This window comes from Typopeltis vanoorti, chromosome 21 (genome assembly GCF_054136105.1).
Source record: "Typopeltis vanoorti isolate ZY-2024b chromosome 21, IOZ_Tvanoo_1.0, whole genome shotgun sequence".
Classification (NCBI taxonomy): domain Eukaryota; kingdom Metazoa; phylum Arthropoda; class Arachnida; order Uropygi; family Thelyphonidae; genus Typopeltis; species Typopeltis vanoorti.
In genome coordinates, this window is record NC_143569.1 from 72,566,262 (window position 1) to 72,591,272 (window position 25,011).

The 25,011-nt window shown below is 35.8% G+C and overlaps 1 protein-coding gene across 2 annotated transcripts in view; it reads right to left on the reverse strand.

Moving 5' to 3' along the window:
• The window catches only part of MED14 (mediator complex subunit 14), a 429,754-nt gene that overhangs the window by 307,874 nt on the left and 96,869 nt on the right, over window positions 1–25,011 (reverse strand). For both annotated transcript variants that reach the window (XM_090411452.1, XM_090411451.1), the window contains exons 6-8: window positions 24,374–24,503; window positions 7,932–7,972; window positions 4,137–4,224 (exon numbers count right to left, since the gene is read on the reverse strand). In XM_090411452.1, the coding sequence (XP_090267578.1) occupies window positions 4,137–4,224; window positions 7,932–7,972; window positions 24,374–24,503 (259 nt within the window). The remainder of the gene's footprint in view (window positions 1–4,136; window positions 4,225–7,931; window positions 7,973–24,373; window positions 24,504–25,011) is intronic.

The window sequence follows — 25,011 nt, forward strand, 5'->3', positions numbered from 1 at the left end:
CCCGCAAGCAGGTAAACCAGCCTTGAGAACCCCGCGCTTCTACAGTCATAGGATACACCGGGAGGCATAGGGCTAACCACCTTATCCTTGTGTACGGTTGCAGTTAAATGAATAGAAAACCCTCGACACTGCAAGGTAAAAGAGGGGAAAAAGGAAGAAGAAGAAGAATATAGGCATACCCCCAGTCAATATGTCAGGTTCCAGATCACCATTGTATAGTTTGATTGATTTGTGGTTTTATGGTGCAAGGATAGCAAAGATCATACTGTGCCATGACACAGGTTACAGCATAGTGAATTTTGTCACAATCAATCACTGCCTTTTCCTCCACCCTTCTGCTTATAGATGAATGCAGTGGTTTAATAATATTTTTAAGCAGTCGTATATTGTGCACAAGTCACATAAATAAAACATTTATTTATGCCATATAAACAAATGAAACAGTTATTTTGAATAGTTGGCTTAAGGGAACAAGCCAACAGTTTGTGGTTTTATGGTGCAAGGATAGCAAAGATCATACTGTGCCATGACACAGGTTACAGCATAGTGAATTTTGTCACAATCAATCACTGCCTTTTCCTCCACCCTTCTGCTTATAGATGAATGCAGTGGTTTAATAATATTTTTAAGCAGTCGTATATTGTGCACAAGTCACATAAATAAAACATTTATTTATGTCATATAAACAAATGAAACAGTTATTTTGAATAGTTGGCTTAAGGGAACAAGCCAACAGTTTGGTCATAGATCTACACCATTAAAAGTATTTCCAGTTTGGCAATAAAAGTCGATGGATAATTTACGGATGTAGTATTAACTGGTGTAGTACTTTTGACTTCACTGAGAACTTTATTTTTGCTTGTAACAACTCAAAAAAAGTAGTGTGAGATAAGTTTAGCCTACAACCTATCTGTGTGTTTGATTCACCATTGCCACTAAATTTAATCATGTTAACCTCAGTATCCAATGTAATAGGTTTACATGTCTACTTTTCAGTGGGAGCTACAGTATATTTACTGTGAACTTTATGAACTAAATAACAGTTTATAATTCAGAGCAAAATGCTAAAACACAGTGAGATATAGCAAGCAATGACATTGTAAACAAAAACAAACAGTTCACAAAAACTGTGCATAGGTTGATTAATGGGTGCAACATGCCACTAAAACTGTCATATGAGCAAATCCAACTTCATATAGTTGGGCATTGGTCATTACTGAAAATCCACTCATAGTGTCCTATGAGTGAATTGTTGCAAAGTGAAGCATCGTAAGGTGGGGTATTACCATATATATGGAAGAGACATGAAGGAAACAAAATATCTATGTGAGTGTAAATGGAATGCATTTGCATAAGTGTGTGTGTGTGTGTGTGTGTATGGGGGGGGGGGGTCATCGATTAATCAGACTGTCCTCTTCAGCATAGCAGCATCGTGCATTTTTAGAGTTTCAGGTGTAACACTCCAAATGTGTGAGCAGTATTAAAAAGTTAAGTGGATTTATGATTTATACAGTGTATATGTCGGCAGCAGTGCATAAGTTAAAAGTAGTGTCTTAAGTTAAAACTATTGGGTTGGCAAATAAGTTCATTCGGTTTATGCGTTAGTACAAGTTTACGCCACTTTGCCTGTCGCTATTGTGCAGTTGAAAGAGGACATTTCACATAACCTCTCAGTGAATTTTCGTTCGGCCTACTTCAGTTGTGTATGTGTAACATATTTTTAGAAATGGAAGGAAATAACGTACATTACCGGCATATTTTGCTTTTTTATTTCAAAAAAGGCAAACGAGCTGCAGAGGCCCATAAAAAATATGCAGCGTATATGGGGATGGTGCCTTAACAGAATGCGTATGCCAAAAGTGGTTTGCCAAATTCCGTTCGGGGGATTTCGACTTCAGTGATGCACATCATGCCGGTTGCCCGACTGAGGTTGATTCGAGTGTTGTGAAGGATATTGTCAACAAAAATTCGTCACAAACAGTGCGGGAGATTGCTGTAGTACTGAACATATCCCATACAAGTGTTGAAAACCATTTGCACAAGCTGGGATATGTTTCAAAACTCAATGTTTGGGTGCTGCATGAATTGACTGAGGCCAATATGACTGCTTGCATATCCATCTGTGATTCGCTGCGACATCGCCAAGAAAATGACCATTTTTGTAGCAGATGATTATGGGAGATGAAAAATGGGTAGTGTACAATAAAGTGTACATAAAAGATCATGGAGGCATGAGAGCAAACTGCCGCAAACAACCTTGAAAGTTGGATTGCACCTAAAGAAGATCATGTTCTCTGTGTGTGGTAGGATTATAAAGGTGTTGTCCATTATGAGGTGTTACCATCAGGCAGAACGATTGATTCAACTGTCTATTGCTCACAGTTAATGCGACTGGCCATGTAATTAACACAAAACGTCCTGAATTGGCAAATCAGAAAAGAGTTGTCTTTCACCACGACAACGCCAGAACCCCCCACATCATTAACAACCCAGAGAACTGTTATCTTGGCTGGAATATTTTGCCACATCCTCTGTATTCACCAGACCTGAAACCTTCCGATTACCACTTATTCTGATCGTTCAGAATTCTCTGAATGGGAAAACCTTCGCTAATGAGGAGGCTGTCAAAAGACACCTGGATCAGTTTTTCGTCAGTAAACCTCAGGAGTTTTATGAATGTAGCATAATGAAGTTGGTGGACAGATGGCAAGAGGTCATTGATAAAGAGAGTCAATATATAACTGACTAGCATGTATTATATATATTAAATAAAATGTGTTTCATTCCACTCTGAAAAATCGAACGAACTTATTTGAGAACCCAATACATCGAGCTTTTTTGGTGGCAAATGAATTTGTGCCAAGAGAAACTAGAGGTGTAAGTCAGCACAAGAAGAGAAATCTGATCATATGTTGGGATCTGAGTTGTTATCCAAAGGGAAGTGAAGTGAGATTTTGCTTGTGACAGATACAAGTCTGTGTTCTGGTACTAATGAAGTTCAGATGGTTATCCTTGCCCCACTGAAGCAAGGAGATCAGAGTTATGGCATTTGTTATGGAAGATATTCAAGCTTCTAATGATTGTGCACTATGAAGTTTGTGAAATGATGAAGGGGAAAGGGTTGATTGTCATCAGCATAGCTATGGATAAAAGTTGAAGTTAGCAAGAGAAGGTCACTGACACCTCCAACAACTTCAACCCCCAGCTCTTTAAGCAAAATGTCTATAGATTTCTTCTTTATCAATCCTTATTTGCACCTCACGCATGGCACTGATGTGCTATAGGTTCTTGTACCTCTTGTGTGTGTGTGTGTGTAATAAAGATATATAAGAAAAAACATATAGGAAGAAGAGATTGGGTGAAAATTATACAATGGCATTGAGAAATCTGAGGAGAGGAAGCCATTAATTGATATGTCCTGAACAACTACAAAGGAATGGAAGTTTTTTCACTTGGCTATGCTACTAATTATATATTGGGTTTTATCCTTTATCCAAGTGTAAGCAAAGTTTGTGCCTGAAGTACTTTCAGGACTGGGACAACTCATAGTAAAGGTAGTATAAGTTCTCATCACTTGCCTTAGTATCTCCCATAATGCAAAGCATATCTCCTTGCGGATATGTATAATGCTATGCATTAAGGGAAGGGCCACTACCCAGACCGGTTTCGACCTTTATTGAGGTCTCATCAGTGGGAGCCAGACCCAGAGGTGAATATTAAGGTGGAAGTAATGGAGAAATTGAATATTCGAATCTACATTTGGATATTCAATTTAATAACAGTTGGACAGCCACAACTGTATATAATGAGCTATTTTGAGTAATTTCTCATTTCTTGTGTTTAAACTTTTAGTTACCTTTGACCCCTGAAGACGTAAGTCAAATGATTTATGAAACTTGTCGGATTTGTTTTTTATTGTCATTTAGCTTAATAAACATGTGGTCCAATTACTGGAATCTTTCTTATGAACTATTAGATTTATTTTACCATACAGTTTCTTAGTATTTCACCAACAAACACCAGATTGCTGACTGAGAAGCATGTCTTTGCTTGCATTTCATTATAAAAGCATGTCCACATAACAAATAAATCCACAAGAAAATATTTTGCATAAATTATTATTACTGTTTACATACCTCCAGTCTCTTTATCTTCTACTAGAATATCTATGTCTAATAACCTCCAAGAGATATGCGGTCCATCTCCCATTAATGTTAGAGATACCTATATTATGATAAATAAAAGCATGAAAATTTTTGATTATAGTATATAAAGGCATAAATTTTATTGAATGATTCTTATAATATTCCAGGTAAAAATTACTTCTGAAATAAAGCATATTTAAAAGTACATATTTAACTACCAAGTCAGCTTTCAAATGCTCCTTTTAATATTTTAAACCCACACACAAAAGGTTGCAATATCTACAGCACATTAGTGCCACATGTAGGCAAGAGGTAAAGGAGTAAGTATTTATTGACATGTTTATTGAACAGCTCCAGAATGAAGCAGGATACTCCAAAGGACAAAAGCAGATGGAATTATAAAGGAGGAAGAGAAGTTGGTTCAATAGATTTCAAACTGGACAGTGAATGGATGTTAACCAACAGCTACTCATGTTCTTGCAGTGACAAGAAATAGAAGAATGATAGTGGTCAGTTCAACAGAATCTTGTCCATGCATTCTTACAGACTCAGAAGAGAGCATAAGAGTGCAAGAATGATGGAAGCAAGAAAAGTTGGTTCAGTGATTCAGTAAGTTCCAAGTTGTACAGTAAAAAGATATCAACCAGCAGCTGCTCTGTTCTTACAGTGTAAGAAAGTGGGATAATGAGAGTTGTCAGTTCAACAGATTGTTGTCCATGTGTTTTTATGGTCTTGCAAGAGAGTGGAAGAATAATGAAGGCTGGTTCAAGAGAGCACTGTCCATGGAAATATCTACAGAAGAAACAAAGCAGAAACTAAACCTCCATGAAAAGTGATTGCATGAATCTGAGAGAGAGGTTATCAATTATTATTCAAATAATAATTGTTAATAATAATAATTTTTCAAATTATTCAAATAAAAAAAAGAATGCTACACACTATTTATAGTAGAGCGATTCATGCTCTACTATAAATAGTAGAAAATCCCACCCACAACAGGCTGGATGACACATTTTAACATTAAATGAGTCAAGAACCCTGCTCCTAAGACTTAGTGTTCAAACACAACAGGCCATATAGGTTCAGGTCCAAAGATATTCGTAGACATCCAAACTTACTCATAGTTTGGATGTCTATGAATGTTTTATTTCAATCCCAGTCGCATTAGTTTAGAAACCTATGATACATTTTAACATTAAATAATTCAGGAATCCTGCTCCCAATTGTTCCATGTTTAGTCATCTTAGGAGCAGGATTTCTGAATTATTTAATGTTAAAATGTATCATAGGTTTCTAAACTAATGCGACTGGGATTGAAATAAAACATTCATAGACATCCAAACTATAAGTAAGTTTGGATGTCTATGAATATCTTTGGATCTGAACCTATATGGCCTGTTGTGGCAACATTATCTTCACCAACCTGGCTGGCAATTAGCTCATTTCATCTACATTTAGATTCCTCTGACGGAACTGGACTATGGTTTGTGCTGAGAGAGAAATTACAGAGACGAGTCACCAAAATTGTGTGCAGAACATTCTCCTCCCCTCTCCACCAAAAGATCTGCACTCGTATGGATTGTATAATTTTTTTTTTAATATCTTGATCTCTCACATGAGTGAGGTCACAAGACCTATAAGCCTTAATATACAGATACCTACAACACACGACTGCCATGTGGGGGCAGGTGATTAAAACAAAAGCAGGAATCTCTTTACATGTTACAGCTTCAATTTCTGTTTCAATTTAAAAAGTTTGCAAAATTAAATAAAAAACTGGTCATAAATAATGAACATAATTCTGAAAATATGTCAAGCAAAACATTTTGTTCAAGAGACACCTGTGTCATCAGATATCTTAGCATGAACTGAAAGTGAGGCGTTATGGCTAGTACACTCTCTCTCTCTTTTGACAACATGAATATAAATTTTTCCTCAACTGCTTTCAATGAAAACAGCACTTTTCATGGACACAAATCTCACCTGAAATAAAAATGGTTTAGAGCTGCAATATCTTATATTTAGTGCCTCCATAGTGCAATTGGAAGAAAGATGATAGTGTTTAGAAAAGAATAATCGCTATTTGTTATGATTATCTCTATAAAGATTATTTTTATTCCCAGGGTTACACACAAGGGTTCAATTTCGATCAGTGCAATGACTTTTAACTGTTTCTTAGAATCTGGAAAATCACTGACTCAAGACCAAATATAAAAAATATACACATTTAATAAAACTAAAACAATATATATACACTTTAAATAAAATCACATAGCTACAAAATACTGGATCCAAGGCCTTCAAAAATAAATCTATGCTTTAGATTTTCTTATCCAAAAATATTAAAATCACCCATTCTCTGACTCATTCTATTACTGGATTATTTAACATATACTTAATCACATCTATCAGAATAAACACCTTGTTTTCACAATAACAAAAATGTTTACAGTGAGTTTCTTTGTTAGGGCCTTTTCTTGAAAATATATACATTTCTTCTTTTCCATGGAATCCTTCCTTATGTAGCATACAATATTATTCCTCACTGAAGTTTAAATACTCTTACCTCTTGCAGTTCAGTTTGATGCACAATTTACTAATTTTTGTACTGAAGAAAAAAGTTTCTTCTACTACTTCAAAACAACATATCTAAATTGAGCTAATTCCATCACCCTTTCCAGTAGAAATAACAAATATATCCGGCGTCCTTAAGACAAATGAAACTTTCCGATAAGCATTTCCTCGAACATTCCTTTAGAACGTAGACTATAATATCTTCTTTTATTTACTAATTACTTGTTGACAGTCTCAACTCCTCCGGTTTAAAGACTCACAGTTTTACTATTCCTTTTCAGAATCTACTATTAATATTCTTCTGACTATCACATAAAATTAAACCTTCATAAGAACAAACTTTCTCCAGCCTGCGTTCTTAAACTTCCATTAGCTCACTCTTAGTTTCTTCATTACTTCGATACCAAAGTACATCACTCCTCGGCGAGCATGTGCACTATCTGTGAGTGGCAAGCAAGAAGTTATGTATAATGGCTGACGTGTCGTCTCCGTTAATGTAATGAGAATATCTTTATAAAACACAACACTTGATAATTTTAAATTACAATAACATTTCTGAAAGTAACACAACTATCCAAATCCAGTAAGTACATAAATTTTTTAAATGCTTTACATTTCATTTTGACAAAATAACATCAATAACAGGCACATTGCAAGTGCCGACAATGAGTGTTATGAAACCAAAACTAATAATGTACTAACATAAACAATTTGTAAAAATATTCATAATTTTAAATTATGATTATTTTTACAGTAGGATGAGCCCTCCGATTGGAAAAAGTTTTTTCAGTCGATTCTCATTTGCATGACCTTTTTCAATTGATGGTGAGTTAGTCAATCTCATATGGAGATAGCAGGGTTTTTTCCTCCTGGAAACTCGGGTTTTTCATCACAGTACAGGCAAATTGGCACAATTTACAGACAATAAATATTCTGATCTGATCCTGTGGCTCCCTCTCTTATATTATATATAGTTCCTTCCTCTCGTATATTATATTATACCGGCCAAATTATCAAAAAGATTTAAGTACTAAGAGTGAAACCAACTGATATTATGAATATGCAAATTGAATTTTTTCTGCAGCTTTCTAGATAAAGAATATCATAGTCTTCTAATATATACTCTCTTAAGAGCATCTTATATTTTCATTATAAAAATCTGTTTTAATATCATTATAAAATATTAAGAAAAATAAAGAAAATGAGACTTACTTCAAATTCATGTTCTACATGAAATGTTACCCTTCCATTTTCTGAAATTTAAGATATATTCAATTATCATTTAATGCACACATATGGAAATTGTTGATAAAATACCTATTAAAAATATCCAGAGAACCTCACATTCCAAAATAACCTCTTTCTTTAGAAATATGTAGGTTTCCATAAATTAAGGAACAAAGAGAAAAATCAGGATAACTCAGGGATAAAAGGGAAAAAACACATGAAGTCAGGTACATTATGTAAAAAAGTAACACTGAGACTGGTTATTGAATACGAATGAATGGCGCTGTCAGCAGTATATGCAAATGAGACAAGGCATAAAAGCGGCATTTTTTTCCATTTTGTGTGTCAGCAAAATTTTTGAATATGGCCAAGACATCATTAAACTGATAAATTCAGGCAGCAAAAACAATTGTAAGATTAGAGGCTGAGGTAGCCAGATGGTTGCATGTGAGTTGCTCCCTGGTTCATGGACTGTGGAACCAATTCCAATGGCCAAAAACTGTATCTCTGCATCCCAGAGACACAGTTAAGGCCATGGGCTACAACTGTAAAAGTTGGAAGGTGTTTATGATTATCTGCTCACTGAAACAGGACTGCTACCCCAAATAAGCCACGATCTGCTTCATCTACTTTCATGCACAGAAGGCTTCACAAAGGAGGTGTGTATGCTAGGTGACCAGCAATCTGCATGTCCCTATCCCAAATGCCACAGGAGAGAACATTCGAAATGGACCAAGTCAACTGGATCCAAGACCAACGGAGATCGGTGTTGTTTACAGATGAGCCCCGATTTGTTCTAAAAAGAAACCAAGCATGCTTTTATCTGGAGAGAACTAGGGACATATCACTTCATTTAATATCCATGAAAGGACACTTACGGTGAAAGCAGGGTGATAGTTTGGAGAAGCATCCATTGGGTGGATGTACTGACCTGTATTTACTTCCTAGCAGAAATATGAATGCTGCAACTTATAGTGTCCTGGATATCTATGTTCATCCGTATTTAGGTGTGATAAGGAAGATGTTTATTCTACATGATGCTCATTGTCATTGAATAAAGCCAATATCTTCAAGAAGAGACTATCATCTGTATGGCCTCACCAGCCAGGTCTCTTGACCTTAATCCTATGGAGCATTTCTGAAATGATATAGATAGACATGTTGCTGCCCTCAACTCCCTCCTCAAAACCTTGAGGGACTTAAGAAAGCTTTGCAGGAGCAATTCACCTTCCCCCGTCACCATCCAAACTATTCACTATTTAACTCCTTTCGACCCAAGGGTGGTGAGTGCGCATATATCTGCTCTGACATACCCTGCCAGAGAGCACCTAACCTAGAATCACCCCAACTTTGACCTTCTTTGGCTAAAAACATCCCTCCCCACTCAGTAAAATTCATCTGCTGTCTCTATTGGTCTCCCAATACCACCAACTACTCTGAGCTCTTTAATTTCCTCTCCTCAAAAGTTGATTTCCTCCAGTCCCACTATCTTAACAGTGAAATCATCCTCCTAGGTGAATTTAATGTCCATAGCACCAACTGGCTTTCCTCTTCCAGTTGTACAGATCCTGCAGGCAGAGATGCTGAAAAATTTGCCATCACCAACGACCTTACACAAATAGTTCACAAGCCAACCAGAATACCAGATAACCCAAATCACTCCCCAAATACCCTAGATCTCTTCCCTATCAATGACCCTTCCAAATATACAGTGAACGCAGTGAGCCCCCCCCCCCCCCGGGTAATTCTGACCACAACCTAGCGCTCATCTCCTGCCCCATGTAACAATGCTAACACAGTCACACCTGCACAATAGTCTGGCATTATAACAGTGCGAAATGGGACAGCCTCTGAGAGACTACTATGCTTCATTCCTTTGGTTGGACTATTGTTTGCAGTCTTCCAATCCAAACATATGCACTGAACACATCACCAAAGTAATCCTCACTGGCATGATAACATACATTCCCCACACCACTCTGAACTGCTGTCCCCTATCATCTTTTGGAGAACCCTAGTTCCCCAAAAGATGTGCTAAGGCTGTACTAATGAAAAACCAGGCATAACCACAACTAGCTCAAATTAAGAACTCCATCCTCCTTTAGTGCCTATACTGAAGCCTGAAACAGATGCAAAAAAAATTATCAATGATTCCAAAACAGAATTTGAATGGGCAAAAAGCAGGAAACTTGCAGCCTGTGCTAGCGGCAGTCATGTATTTTGGTCTCTTGCCAAAGCAATTGGTCGCAACTATTGCCCTACACTACTCCTACCCCTATCATACCCAGATAGCTCAAATGCAACATCACCCACAGAAAAAGCTAATGTCCTGGCTTCACACTTTGCCTGCAATTTTTTGCCCTACACTACTCCCACCCCTATTACACCCAAATGGCTCAGTTGCAACATCACCCACAGAAAAAGCTAATCTCCTGGCTTCACACTTTGCCTGCAATGCAAGTATAACTGACAATGGCAAATGCCCCCCAGTCATTCCAACTGCCCAACATACAATGCTCTCTATATCCTTTTGCCAGAAAGAGATCATAAACCTTTGTCAAAATTAGACACAAAAAAAAGCCCCTGGCCCCTGATGCCATTCCTCCAATTGTCCTGAAGGTCTGTGCAGCAGAACTGACTCCTATCCTATGCCATCTGTACACACTATCTTACTCCACTGGTATATATCCCAAAGCCTGGAAATTGGCCTATAGCAAACTTCCCAAAAAGGGAGACAAATCGCTGCCATCTAACTACCGCCCTATCTCACTCACCTCAATCCTATCTAAAGTGATGGAGAAAACCATCAATTCTCAACTACTACTACTCTACCTTAAAGGTACCCAGCTATTAAGCGACCACCAGTACAGATTCTGCCAATGCCGATCAACAGGTGACCTGCTCTCATATATCACCCATCTCTGGACATATACCATGGAAAAATTTGGCAAATCCCAAGTATTTGCACTCGATATCTCTAAAGCCTTTGAGGGTCTGGCACAAAAGCTTACTAAGCAAACTTCCATCATTTGGACCGTCTCAGGACTTCTGCAGATAGATTGCCAGCTTCCTGTCTGGATGCACACTATCCAACTAATTCTGAGGTCCCACAAGGTTCAGTTCCCTCACCGATCCTCTTCCTTCTATACATCAATGACCTACTTCAGTTGACCTCCAACCCAATACACAGTTTTGCAGATGACAGCACATTGCACTCCTCCCTTTCATTTGATAAATCTTACCCTACACAACTCACTTCAACCCACAGAACATCAACCACAACTTCCTTTAACGTAGACCTCCAAAACATCCTCCGATGGGGATCAGATAACCTCGTCAACTTCAACGCTAGTAAAACCTAGTTCTGTCTTATTTCCCACAAAAAAGAACCATTTTCCCCCAGTATTATTTTTGATAACACTCAAATCCCCAGACAAGATGAAATTTCTCTTCTCGGAATTACCATGACATCAGGCCTCTCCTGGCATAAACACATCACAACCACTGCATCCTCAGCTTCCAAAAAACTAGGCTTTCTCTTTCGCTCAAGACGTTACTTCACTTCAAAACGGCTGTTAACCTTATACAAATCACAAATCTAACCAGCTATCGAATACTGTTCTCACATTTGGAGTGGGGCTCCTAAAAGCTCCCTCAAAATGCTTGATTCAATACAGAGGAGAGCACTTAGACTAATAAATGATCCATCTCTTACTGACTCACTCCCCCCACTTTCACATAGATGTTTAGTCTCTGCAATTTGTATATTCTACAAATATTTTCATGGAAAATGCTCATCTGAAACAACATCAATAATTCCCCCACTCTGTACTAAACCCATTGGAACACGTACAGCCACCTCCCAACATCCCTTCACAGTACACCTCGAAACTCACAGAACAAGTTTCTTTTCCTCCTCCATCCCTGCTACTGCTGTACTGTGAAATAGTCTTCTCCCTGAGATATTTCCCAAGGAATACAATATACAGGCTTTCAAATCGAATGTTAACAAGTTCCTCCTTTCCCATCCCACTACCCATATATGGTACTAAAGTACAATAGGTTGACCAGCCCAACCTCATGTATATGGGACCAACATAAAAAAAAAAAAAAAGGTTGTTATTACCAACTGAGCTCCTGGCACCATTATAAACAGTATGAAACATTGTTGCTAGCGTTGTATTGCTGTGAGGGATGACCACATTCCTTACCAAGGCACCATGACAATCTTATTTTTACCTCTTGTTTTTGACCATCGTCTTCATGTATCCATTTGTTATTGAATTAAACTATTTATTTACAATTTTTGTTGGTGTTTCTTTCACATCTCATATCGTACTTTCACTACATTGCATAAAATTCGCCATAGACGTTTTGAGTTATTGCGATTTTTCTCTTTGTTTCTTAATTTATAAAAACCAGTGTACATACATTACAGCTATTAGATAATTTTAATTTTAATGTAATTACATCTCATACCAAAAGAGGTAAAGATCTAAATTATAAAAGATATAGTTAAAAGTCTAACTAGAAAAACTGATTAAATTGTTCATTTTAAACAAAATTAAATCTGATTGTAAAGTTTTTCAAATATTGTTAAAATTCATCTCCAGCCAAAATATCTTAATAAGCTCATGAACAAGAAGACTTGTCTTATTTAAAAGAAAATCTGAAGCATCACAATAAATCTTACTAATTATCAAACACAAAGTTAATCAAAATACACTCTGCAAAAAAGAACTTTATTATATAACAAACTGAAAAATAGACAAAAGTGACAATAATTAGGTATGCATTTTAAGAAATGTATCTTCATCTTTTCTCCTTCAAGTTTCAGGCTCAATAGATGCTATGGCCAAGTAACTTAATTTATCAAAACCTAATTAACGCTTTGATAAGGTAGTTAATCTAGTATCCAGAAAATTCACTGAAAACAATTCATTGAAAGACAATTTACAGAAAGGCAATTTATCAAAAAAAATAATAAAAAAAAGCAGTAATAGAAAAAGCAACTAATCGAAAGGCAGTTCCTAGAAAACTAATCAAAAGGAAGTCATCAAAAACACATGTTATCGAAAGGCAATTCGTCAAAAAACAACAATTCATTGAAAGTACAAATCATTGAATGTGCAGTTCGCCAAAAAATGAATTATAAGGCACATGAACTGAAGTGTATTTATCAAAAAGAATTGCAGTTTTTAATAGATTAACTTGTGATGCAGTTGAAGCATAGCGTAATATTCCCTTTATATTAATTATGTAGACATGAGTGGCCAATCTTTTTTTTCTAAGGATATTCCTTTCAGTTGGTATATGCATTTTGTGTATTTTATGTTTTACATGATCTGGAAAAGATTACGTAAAAAAAATCTTAATTATTATTATAATTATTTCCCCTTATCCCCCTCTCTGCTGAACCAAATTGTCTTTGGGATAACAATGCTATTTTACTAGGGAATTGTCTTCCTTATCTGGTAAGTGTTTTATGCCCTTAAATGTGTGTGTTCATGGGATCTGGTTTTCGGTATGAAATGCCTGAGTTTCTGGGAGTCAAAAGCATGCCATCTCCATATGAGACTGGATAACTCACTTTCAGTTTAAGAAGACTGATAAAAATTCTTTGCATCATGCATGGGATTCAAACTCAGGTCTTTCTAACTAAAGAGCTTTGTTTATACCGACCACAAAGGTTGGTCGATTGGTAGAGCCTCTGCTACTAATGTTAGTAGTTGGAAGGGGATCAATCGTTCGATGCTGTTGGCACACTCTCCCTCGATGAGTCTTTGGACTCCCTGGAAGTGTCACATAATAATAATAAACTATATGCTAATACTACTATTAATAATGATAATAACAACAGGGCCTCTGTAGTTTGGTCAGTATAAATGAAGTCCTTTAGTTAGAAAGACCTGAGTTCGAATCCACACACATCAGTTATATGGGATGAATTTTATCCAATTTGGTATTTGAACCTTATACAAAAATTCCTCAAACTGTTCCAGTTTTCAGTTCAACTATATTTGAGGCTACAAAGGGACAACATGTCAAAATTATATATTGCAATAACTCTGACTTAGTGGAATACATGCAAATGTTGAAATTTGTAAAATACACAAGGAGTCTGTGTGGTTCAAGTTTTAGTTCCAACAGAATCACTTTTATTAGAAATTTTGGTAAAGAAGTTTGGAAATATTAATAATTCCACTCTGGCTTGATAAAATTTTATAGTCATGATCTATATTAAAATTTTTCAGTTTTTTTCTTGGGGTACTTAAGGGTCAAAGCTGTATAACTGATAGGAGACCTCCACATAGCCTTTAAAGGAATGCGGAGAACCGACCAGGGCTTCTGACCTAATGTCCAATCCTCACCTTCTCGTGGTGCACCCTGTTGGGTATCTACTTTGATACTGAACGAACGAGGATGGGCTGGCAATTTGGGATTTAGCCGACCAAATTGTATTCTTATTGGTTAAACCAAAATAAAAAATGATGGTACAACATGACAAAATTTCATGCCGGCTGGGGCGTCGCCCGGTTAAACAATGCCCCGTTGTTTTCGCCAGGGAACCAGGGCGAACAGCGAAAAGTCAGCTACTGGAACAAATCTGAAATCAAACCCCAACTCAACATCACCAGAGTTAAAGATCGGTACTATCAACGTAAGAAGCCTGAATGGCAAAGAAATGGAGCTAGCTGAGGAATTAGATAAGTACCAGATCGACATAATAGGGGTGACTGAAACAAAAAAGACCAAAACTGGTGAGATCTTTCTGAGCAATAAATACAAAATGTTATATTCAGGCAATAACAATCAAGGAAAAGAAGGAGTAGCCATAGCATTCAACACAAAATACGAGGCTAATCTTCTTGAATGGCAGTCAGTCTCAAGTAGAGTAATGTGGGCAAATATGAGAATGGGGAACTGGACAATGAGACTTATTTGTGCCTATGGTCCCACAGAAGGTTCTACTAAGGTAGAAGTGGAGGAATTTTTTGAGGCTTTAGAAAAAGCAACTGACACAATGAAAAAGGAAAAGTTGGTCCTTGTTGGGGATCTAAATAGTAGAGTAGGAAATGATTGTGAGACATACAAAAATATTTTGGGAAAATTTGGAGAAAAAAGCAAAGCTAATAATAATGGCAAATATCTGTTGGATTTCTGCTCAGGACATGGACTGGTTATTACTAACACCATGTTCCAACATAAAAATGTGCACAAATTCACATGGAGAGAAGAGGCTAGGAATAAGAAAAGTCTCATTGACTATGTTATTGTTGATAGTGATGTTTTCTCCCTGGTGCAGGACACCAGAGTGTACAGAGGATTTGAAATTGGAAGTGATCACTATTTAGTCTTGAGCAGGATAAAAGTGAATTTCATATTGAAAAGAATAACATGTAAGAAAGTTTTGAAGCGAATAAAAGTTGAGCAGCTCTCAGATGTAAACTGTAGACTAAAATACAGAAATATTATTGAAAAGAAAATGAAAGAGTTTGGGAACAGGAATCAAACCTTGGAGATTCAGTGGCAAACTCTGAAGGAAACATTGATTGATTCTGCCAGAGAGGCATGTGGTGAGGTTGTGTGCAAAGATAAAAAAATCAGAACTCCCTGGTGGACACAGGAAGTTAAAGAGGCAGTGAAGGAAAAGAAGAAAGCATATCAAAAGTTCCTGGCAAATAAGTCAGCTTTTACTCTTACAGAATACAGAGACAAATGTAAGAAAGCTAAACAGTGTGTAAAACTAGCTAAACAAAAGTCATGGGAGGACTTTGGCAAGAATATAGAAAATAAATATCAAGAAGGTGGCAAAATATTCTGGAGGTTGTTGAAGAAGCTTAGGAATGGAGGAAAGAGTGCTGTAAAAGGAATTAGAGATGATAAAGGTGAAATGAAAACAGGAGAAAAAGATATCCTTGAAGTATGGAGTAATTACTTTGAAAAACTGCTAAATGAAACAAGCAGTGATGACAGCACAGTGATAAAAAACACTGACCAGGCATGCAGTCAGGAATACATATCCATACTTGAAGTAGAAAAAGCCATCAAAGGCTTGAAATGTGGAAAGGCAGCAGGAGTAGATGATATTCGACCAGAAATGCTGAAGTATGGTGGTATAAGAGTCTTACAGTGGCTGCACTGCATAGTTCAGAAAGCCTGGACAGAGGGACGAATTCCCGATGATTGGAGTAGAGCTCTCATAGTACCCATATATAAAAAGGGAAATAAAACTGAATGTGAGAATTACAGAGGTATTTCCCTACTGAGTGTTCCTGGCAAGATCTATGCAAGTATACTTGAGAAACGGTTGAGAAGAATTGTGGAAGAAAAGCTTGGTGAAGAACAAGCTGGATTCAGGCCAAATAGAGGCTGTCAGGATCAGATCTTCACTTTACGACAAATAGTGGAGAAAGCATGGGAATATAACAAAGATCTGTATTTAAGTTTTGTCGATTTGGAAAAGGCATATGACAAGGTGCCAAGAGAGAAGCTATTCAATACGCTGCAGTTATATGGTGTCAATGGGGCATTATATCAAGCAATACTTAGTCTTTATTTGAGTTGTGAGTCAGCAGTTAGAATTGAAGGAAGTACAGGAAGATGGTTTAATGTTAAATCTGGTGTGAGACAAGGATGTACATTATCCCCTCTGTTATTCATTATCTATATGGATCACATTATGAAGGAATGTGGTATTAAACCTGATATCAAAATTGGAGATGTTAATGTCAGCTCTTTGCTTTATGCGGATGATGTTATACTTCTAAATAAATCCGCTACAAGTCTGCAAGATTCTCTGACTAAATTGAATAGCTGTTGTAATAGATATGGTATGAAGGTCAGCAATAAAAAGACAAAAACAATGAAAATAGGCAGAAACATTGAAAATAACAACTGCATTGTGAATGGAGAACCTGTGGAACAAGTAAAACATTTCAGCTACTTAGGCACAATTTTTACTGAAGATGGTAAACTAAATATAGAAATAGACAACAGAATCAGCAAAGCTGGTATCGTGGGAAGTCAATTGAATAAATTCATATGGAATAAGAAAGAAATTAGTCGGAACACTAAATTAGCTGTATACAAGACTGTGTTCAAACCAATTTTAACTTATGGATCTGAGAGCTGGGTCAGAAGTAAAACACTTGACCAAAGACTAGAGACCGCAGATATGAGAGTCCTGAGAAAGATTAGAGGCGTGAACAGATGGCATCAATGGCAATATCATATTAAAAATGAGGATATTAGGAAAGAACTTGACATTGTCAGCATCCAGGAATGCGTTAGCAGAGCTAATCTCAGATGGTATGGTCACTTAAATAGAATGGGAGAGGAAAGATTAGCAAAACAAGTGTTCTCTGCCAGGTTGGCAGGAAAACGACCCAGAGGAAGACCAAGATATAGGTGGATTGATACGGTACAAAGTGCCTTAGACGATAGAAATATAAGATCTGATAATGTTGGAGTCTTGACAAGTAACAGACTGATTTGGAGGAAAATTGTAGATAGGAAGTTAGTAATGATGTAATTTTTTCATGTAGTACTGTCATATCCTGTACACCCCTTGAGGGTACATGGCAGGAATTTGATGATGATGATGATGATGATGATGATGAGTTTTTTCTTTTTTTTTTGTTTAGAGATAAATCACTATCTACACAATGAAGTAGCAGGTATGCTTATAGAATAATGTAAAAAAAAAAAATAATAATAATAATTATAAGATCTCAATAACCACCCAGATATGTTATCTACATCTTCGGTGACGTTAGGTATTCTTACCAAACACTTTAAAACATTAGTTTTCAAAAAAATTCATTTTTTGATGAATTATGAAAGAATTCAAAAAATTATCAGTGAATTTTTTTTTTTTTCGATCAATTGCATTTGCGGCAAATTGTTGTGCAATGAACTATCGTTTATTCGATAAATTGCTTTTTCGATGAATTACCGTTCATTAGATTGTTTATTCGATAAGTTGTTTTTTGGTAAATTGCCATTCGTTAAACTGTCTTTCGATGAACAGTTTTTGATAAATTTTCATGGAACCAATTAATCTTATGTGCATAGTCTACTATGTCTGAACGTGAAAAGGTTCTTCATGTCCTCTATGAGATTCAAACCCAGGTATTCACTTCTGTAGGTTTAGCTCTGAGAATGCAACTAATGTTAGTCATTGCATTCCATGTTCCTTCCTTCCTATATTCATAACTGGATTTAATTTATATAATCCTCAAGACATGTAGAGAACTTATTTAGAAGTATAACATCATCTGCATAGAATTAAGCATGAAGTTTAATAACTACAATTTTGATATAAAGTTTTAAATGCCACTATTCTTCATAATATAATATAATCCATATAGAATAACAGTGATAGAGTTTAACATGCAGCCCTGCCTCACAAACCTCATTTTACATCAAACTATCTTACTGTAGATCCTTCAACATGAACCTAACTTAAGTATAAACTATATACTGGACTATCACTACAAAAAACTTGTAAGGTACCATAGGAATAGTTTATAATAGGAAATTTTATATTATGGTTTAATGGAACATTAAGAATGAATTAAACAGAAATTTAATTAACCCAATATTTCTTCTAACACAGAGACACCATTAGAGATACAATATAAAAATTGTACCAACACATACATACAAACAAAATATAAGTAAAAGAGATCAGATTGATCCCTAAGAGCCATTCTCTACAGGCACTGGTGAGCAACCTTGATAAGGAGGATAGACTAAGAATAACTAGGTAACTTTCACACAACCATATTTATTGAAGTTCTGCTGGTTTTTCTTTAGATCTATTGTTGATACTCCCTCTTCCCAAAAAAAGTCTTTCAAATTTACTAGAAGCAGTGCTGCATGTGGCTTACAGATAAGTCCTTTGTTTTAGTAAATATTAGAAATTTCAGTACTTATTATTGGTAGTATTTTGCTTACTATAGACTGTAAAGTTTAGCATGTGTTTATGAAATTTAATATATGACACCGTTCAGAAAGTGTTTTTGTGGTACTGATGCGTTTAAGGAAAATGGCAGCCAAAGCTTCCTTGTTACTGAGTTCAGCATGAGGGATTTCATATGATGTATTGCATGTTCTAAGGGTTCATTACCGATAGTGAATGGTTTATGGTATTAAAGCGAGAGTGGAGAGAGAGAGAGAGGTCAGAAATGTTTCATGTGGAAGTACAAGAAATGCAAGTTGCATGAAAAGCAGGAGAATGAAGCAATTACTATTAACGATGTAAGGCAAGATAGCAAGAGTGTTAGAGAGAATGAGGAAAGAATGAACAATAGTGTGCAAAATACAAATGAAAGAAGTGGCTGAAGGTAATGTGAATAATGAGGTGGCAGTAAGAAGTGAAATGGCACACGTACACAACATTCTTAATAGGACAAAACCTGAACTAGAGCGACTGGAAAAAAGTCTGTCATGGGGTACATCAGGAAGAGAATGGGAAAAGTATGAAAGTGTGAGAAATTTGTAGTAAGGAGAAGATATTGTATGGAGATTCGATGATAAGAGGTGTACTTAATGAGAAAGTGATGAAAGCGTGTTTCCCAGGTGCAAAATTGAGGATGTTAGTGATGCTTTTAGTTTGAAGAGAGGGACAAGTGAAAGAATTGATTGTTTTGGCTGGCACAAATGATTTGAAAGAGGGAAAATATGCAATGAGAGAAGATATGAAAGAGTTGGTGATAGAAACGAGAAAGTATATCTGCAGCCTCAAGAGTGAATTGAGAAGAAGGGACAATCCTTTCAGATATCCTGTAGGATAATTTAAATAAATTGGCATTGTTGGTGAAGGATGATTGTCAATTTAATGCTGCAAAATGTAAGGTTATGTAACCTTACATTTTGCAGCATTAAATTGACCTGCCATATGTAACCTTTTCAACCCTTCAGGTTGAAAAGGTTACATATGGCAGGTAACTTTAATTTATGGCAGGTAATGGACATCATCCTTATGCACACAGTATTCCTTCCATATCATTCTTTTCTTATGATTCTCTTGCATGATAACGTTACACATCCATTTGATCACTACCCTATTTATTCTTTGAACTCTCAGGACACGTTATTGCATCATTTAAGTATTTTTTTTTTAGATGCTTCCCATGCACTGGCAATATTCTTCCCATCCAGCAACCAACACCATTGTGCTGAACTCAGTATACTCCTCAGTTGGTCATAATTTCCTGCTTCCTAGTTCAGTACGTAACCATTCCTGAATGGAACATTCATAAACTTAGCCTCTTCCCAAGTGAGTAGCACACGATCACTGTCATTAACTGGAGGCAGAATAGTTACGTCTTTAAATTAACACCTCCCGTACCTATGACACTATAATCAGATCTAATACTCTTTGACCATGAGTTACTTCTGTCACATGCTGCTTGAGGAAGTTGTCTCAGAACAGCTCAATAATAACAGACAGAGAGATGAAGTTCAGACGACATACTGTAAAAGTTGGTAAAATAGTTCAAGAGATTACTTAGATGTTGAAAAACATGCTAAGAAGTAATGATAAGGAGGTTATTATAAGGCTATGATTCAGCTGCATCTTGACCACTGTCCACAAATTTGGTCTCATGGGTTTCTTGGGGATCAGGAGGTGGTGGTGAAGTTTCAGAGATGAGTGACTCAGCTGGTGACAGGTCTGTGGAATGCTCCCTATTAGGATAGGTTGAAGGTGTGTGGGCTGCCAAGTTCAAAGTTTAGTTGATAGGCTGAAAATAGGGGAGATGATGGAAACTTATAAGTTATTAAATGGATTCTATAAGATCAACACAAAGGAAATTTTTCAATGCATGATGAATGGAGAGAGAGTTAGAGGTTACCTCTGGAAGTTGTGTAAGAGCGTAGTTAGTAAAGGTGTGTGAAATAGATTTTTTGATTGGAGATTGATGAGCGAGTGCCCTGACAGTGAATGAGTTTAAGGAGAGGCATGATAGGTATTGTATACATAAAAGTTAGCATGAGTCTCCTGTGACAAGTCTTCTGACTCCAGGGAGATACCTGTATAAGAATAATAATATTTGCTTTTATCCAATATTGGTGAAACTCAGTAATTTTTTTTTATTTGATTTTCTGTAGAATGTCCAAGTAATGGTCTACTAGAGGTGACTGAAAATAATTATGGCAGCAGATATATTTCTTATGTTCTTCAAGATGGATGTTGGAAAATCTGTAAGAAATATATCTGTTACCACAATATAGTCAGTAAGGTCTAGCAGACTATGCCTTGGAGACCTTGCATTGAATCAAACAGATGGAGTGGAAATTAATATGCTTCACCACACTAAATACATTTTTTTTTTAATTAAAAAAAATCAGACGATAAGCTTAATTTCAATGAATAGGTTGTGTGATCTTCCAAAGATATGAAAAACAATAATTATTAAACTATACTCTCTATAGATGAAATACTGGAATCAACAAATTTCTATCTCATTTATCTCTTTGTGCTGTCTTCATTCCATTAAACAATAACATGGGCTTCAACAAGCACTTATGGTTAAATACAATTAACAAATTTCCTTTAGAACAGTAGTGCTGCAAATATCGGACTTTGGTCTAGTTGTTTCAGTAGCTTATTATAGTGAATGTATCACTTGCATTATTCTGTATAATGTTTTGAATGGCCTTTTTCTTTACACCTTATCTATTTATACCTTATCACAATTCCTTTTCAGAATTTCTAAAACTTAAACCCAGATTCTTGTTATATTTCAATCATTTCTCAACTATTTGTCTTAAAGTAAAAATCTGATCACAACAATCCTTATTTGGGATGAATAAAGCTTATTTTTCCCCATGTTTTCTTCGATGATTAATCTTTGCCTCTTCTCAAGTAAGCTTGCATAAATTTTATTTGGGAACACTCCAGTAGGGAAAGGTCTCTGTAATTCTTATGCTGTTTTATTTTCCTTTTTAGAGATGGTTTTACTATGATGGTTCTACTCAAATCATCTAGAATTTCTTCAAAAGAGGCATTCTGAACAATGCAGTATTGCCACAAAAATTTGTATAACTACATATCTGAGCATTTCTGGATTAAATATCTATTCCGGCTTCTTTTCTATCTCCAATACTGATATAACTACACTTTTTTTCTCCTGAATATTTTTTACCACTGTTTTATCACTGCTTATCTCATTTGATAATTTTTTAAACATAATAATCCCAACATATCCACCTGAGATTAGCTTTGGTAACGCATTTCTGAATGCTGACAATGTCAACTTCTTTCCTAATATCTTAGTTTTTAATATGATATTGCCATTGATGCCATCTGTTCATACCTCTAATCTTTCTCAGGACTCTCATATCTGCAGTCTTTGGTTAAGTGCTTAACTTCTGACCCAGCTCTCAGATCCATAAGTTAAACCTGGTTTGAACACCATCTTGTATACAGCTAATTTAGTGTTCTGACTAATTTCTCTCTTATTCCATATGAATTTATTCAATTGACTTCCTACCATACCAGCTTGGTTGATGCTGTTGTCTATTTCCATATTTAATTTACCATCTTCACTAAAAATCGTGCCTAAGTAGCTGAAATGTTTTACTTGTTCCACAGGTTCTCCATTCACAACGCAGTTGACATTTTCAACGTTTCTGCCGATTTTCATTGTCTTTGTCTTTTTATTGCTGACCCTCATACCATATCTATTACAACAGTTATTCAATTTAGTCAGGGAATCTTGCAGACTTGTAGCAGATTTATTTAGAAGTATAACATCGTCTGCATAACGCAAAGATGTGACATTAACATCTCCAATTTTGATATCAGGTTTAATACCACTTTCTTTCTTTCATAATATGATCCATACAGACAATGAATAAAGGGATAATGTACATCCTTGTCTCACACCAGATTTAACATTAACCTGGTGTAATGAAGATGGTTTAATGATTTAACATTAAACCATCTTCCTGTACTTCCTTCAATCCTAACTGCTGATTTACAACTCAAATACTAAGTATTGCTTGACATAATGTCCCATTGACACCTTATAACTGTAGCATATTGAATAGCTTCTCTCTTGACACCTTGTCATATGACTTTTCCAGATTGACAAAACTTAAATACAGATCTTTGTTATATTCCCATGATTTCTCCACTATTTGTCGTAAAGTGAAGATCTGATCCTGACAGCCTCTATTTAGCCTGAATTCAGCTTGTTCTTCCACAATTCTTCTCAACCGTTTCTCAAGTATTCTAGCATAAATCTTACCAGGAACACTCAGTAGGGAAATACCTCTGTAATTCTCACATTCAGTTTTATTTCCCTTTTAATATATGGGTACTATGAGAGCTCTACTCCAATCATCGGGAATTCGTCCCTCTGTCCATGCCTTCTGAACTACGCAGTGCAGCCACTGTAAGACTTTTATACCACAATACTTAAGCATTTCTGGTCGAATATCATCTACTCCTGCTGTCTTTCCACATTTCAGGCCTTTGATGGCTTTTTCTACTTCAAGTATGGATATGTATTCCTGACTGTATGCCTGTTGAGTGTTTTTTACCACTGTGCTATCACTGCTTGTTTCATTTAGCAATTTTCGAAGTAATTACTCCATACTTCAAGGATATCTTTTTCTATCATTTTCATATCGCCTTTATCATCTCTAATTCTTTTTACAGCACTCTTTCCTGCATTTCTGAGTTTCTTCAACAACCTCCAGAATATTTTGCCACCTTCTTGATATTTATTTTCTATGTTCTTGCCAAAGTCCTTCCATGACTTTTGTTTAGCTAGTTTTATACAGTGTTTAGCTTTCTTAGATTTGTCTCTGTATTCTCTAAGAGCAAAGCTGACTTATTTGCCAGGAATTTTTGATATGCTTTCTTCTTTTCCTTCCTGTGTTCAGCATGGAAAGATTTTTCTATCCTAGCAGACAACCTCACCACATGCCTCTCTGGCTGAATCAATCAGGCTTTTCTTCAAGGTTTGCCACTGAATCTCCAATGTTTGGTTCGTCAAGTACAAACAAGCTACATTTCTAATTTCTGATTTTCAAATATGCCCATAGCATTATCTGAAACCTTTTTTTTCCATTCAACATAATTTCATATTACTATCAACAAGAAAATATCAACATTTTTTAAAAAAGGTTATGATATTAAATTAGAAGATTCACTTTAATTCAACATAACTTTTTTTGTTTTCTTTACCCATGTAAGATTGATTAAAATATTATTAATCATTTTAGAGAATATTCCTGAGGCTTATATCTATCTAAACATTATAGCCATATAGTATAAAAATAAATAAATAAAACTCACCTCTCTAACTATAAATTAAAACTTGGAATGTTTTCATGTTAATTCAAATTACTTTTCAGTATTAACCTACATGCAATGTATGAATATAATAAAACGAAAACAGTCTTACCAATCCTTAAACTTCTCATCTGTGGTGGCAATTCAGATGAAACTAGACGGTATTGGATGATTTGGTTTAGACGAAGAAGAGTGACTTTCTTTTCTGAAGGAGTAATGGGATCTGGAGGAACAATTTTATCCTGCAGAAAATTAAAATACCTATATGATTAATGCTCATATTTTGTTATTTGTTATTTAAAATATAAGTACACCAGCTCTACTGAAAGAAAAAAAAAGGAAAGACACTGAAACTGAGCTACTCTCCTCTTATGAACAGGAAGTTTAGCATCGCAGGAACAAGAAGACAATGGCTTCGAAATCTTGATAAGCAGCTGTGTGGAACAAATAAGAATTGTAAATAAAAACTCTGGCTAGATTAGTCAGTGGGAAAAAAACAGTATAATTTCTGCAGATGAACAAGTGAAGTTAAAGTGGAGATTGTTTATTATTCCTCATGATAAATAAAACATTGTCCACCTGACTGAAGATGGTAGAAGACAGGTTATGAGCTGATAACTTAGTAAGCTACTTTATGATAAACCTCATTGAATGAATGCCACAGATAATGTACTGCTGAACTCAAATTTGTCCAGTCTTGGGATCACATGTTCAAGAATAGCAGTAATGCATTTATCATAGATAATCTTT